Source organism: Hyalella azteca, unplaced genomic scaffold (genome assembly GCF_000764305.2).
Source record: "Hyalella azteca isolate HAZT.00-mixed unplaced genomic scaffold, Hazt_2.0.2 contig13861, whole genome shotgun sequence".
NCBI classification, from domain to species: Eukaryota; Metazoa; Arthropoda; class Malacostraca; order Amphipoda; family Hyalellidae; genus Hyalella; species Hyalella azteca.
This window is the reverse complement of record NW_025943767.1, coordinates 1-1,089: the sequence shown is the minus strand read 5'-3', so window position 1 is coordinate 1,089 and position 1,089 is coordinate 1. Positions and strand designations below refer to the sequence as shown.

The 1,089-nt window shown below is 41.9% G+C and overlaps 1 protein-coding gene across 1 annotated transcript; it reads left to right on the top strand.

Moving 5' to 3' along the window:
* Positions 1 to 316: 316 nt before the first annotated feature.
* On the top strand, positions 317 to 931 carry LOC108682561 (CCR4-NOT transcription complex subunit 6-like; the record flags this gene model as incomplete). The annotated part of the gene is made up of 2 exons (XM_018171750.1): positions 317 to 320; positions 593 to 931. Coding segments are annotated over exons 1-2 (343 nt in total), but the record flags the coding sequence as incomplete, so codon positions are not given.
* Between the last annotated feature and the right edge of the window lie 158 nt (positions 932 to 1,089).

Sequence of the window (1,089 nt, the reverse complement as noted above, 5' to 3'; positions counted from 1 at the left end):
TCAGGTCTGTTATTCCCATTTCCCAGAGTAAGATTTATTAAATATTGCCAGAGTCAAATCTATCACTCAACATGTCAAAGAATGATTGAGCGCCACGAAAGTTTTGTTTCTCATGGAAAAACTCACAGGAAGCTCGGACATTTCATATCTAAGTAGAAATAATGCATTCTATACTTTATAAGGGATGTTTAATTTGAAAGTGCAAAATGTGTGTTAATGGCCCTGCAAGAAGTGGTTCAGAGCAAACTTTATTGTAGCACGTGTCGATTCTGCTTGCATTCCAACTATAAACTTATCTTGCAAATCTTTTATAACTATGGGTACTTTCTAGCTGTTTATATATCTGAAATTTGTTTCAAATTCGGTTTGTTCTTATTGGAAAAAAATATCACTGACTCATTTTGTTGTATGAATGTAAATAACTTGACTTTGAGCGTTCTTTCTGACGAATCGTGAATCGTCACCCGCCTTCACAGCTGCCGTTTCTAAGTCTAATAAACATGGTATTATCGACGATTTATAATCACTAATTGTAATTGAAGCCATTAGCAAAGATATAACCAATCACTAATCGAAGCCACAACTCCGACAGGTGTTGTCGAGTTCCTGACCAGCGGCCAAGTATCAATGGACCATCAGGACTTCAAAGGCCACGGCTACAAGAACAGCTTGCATAAACTCACCGTCATGAACAAGAACCACTCACATTCGTCCAATAGCAACCTCTACACGCATAGCTTCAGATTGCGACCAGCGTACACGAGCGATATCATGCCCTATACCAACTACACGTATGACTTCAAGGGAATTATTGATTACATCTTCCACAGCAGCGACACTATGATCACTCTCGCCGCGCTCGGTCCTATTTCCCTCGACTGGTTCAAGGACAACAAGGTTGTGGGCTGCCCGCACCCACATGTGCCCTCTGGTGAGTTGGGTCCTGCTCAGTCATTTCCTTTCTGCTCAGTCAGTTCCTTTCTGCTCAGTCACTTCCTTTCTGCTCAGTCACTTCCTTTCTGCTCAGTCACTTCCTTTCTGCTCAGTCACTTCCTTTCTGCTCAGTCAGCTCCTTTCTGCTCAGTCACT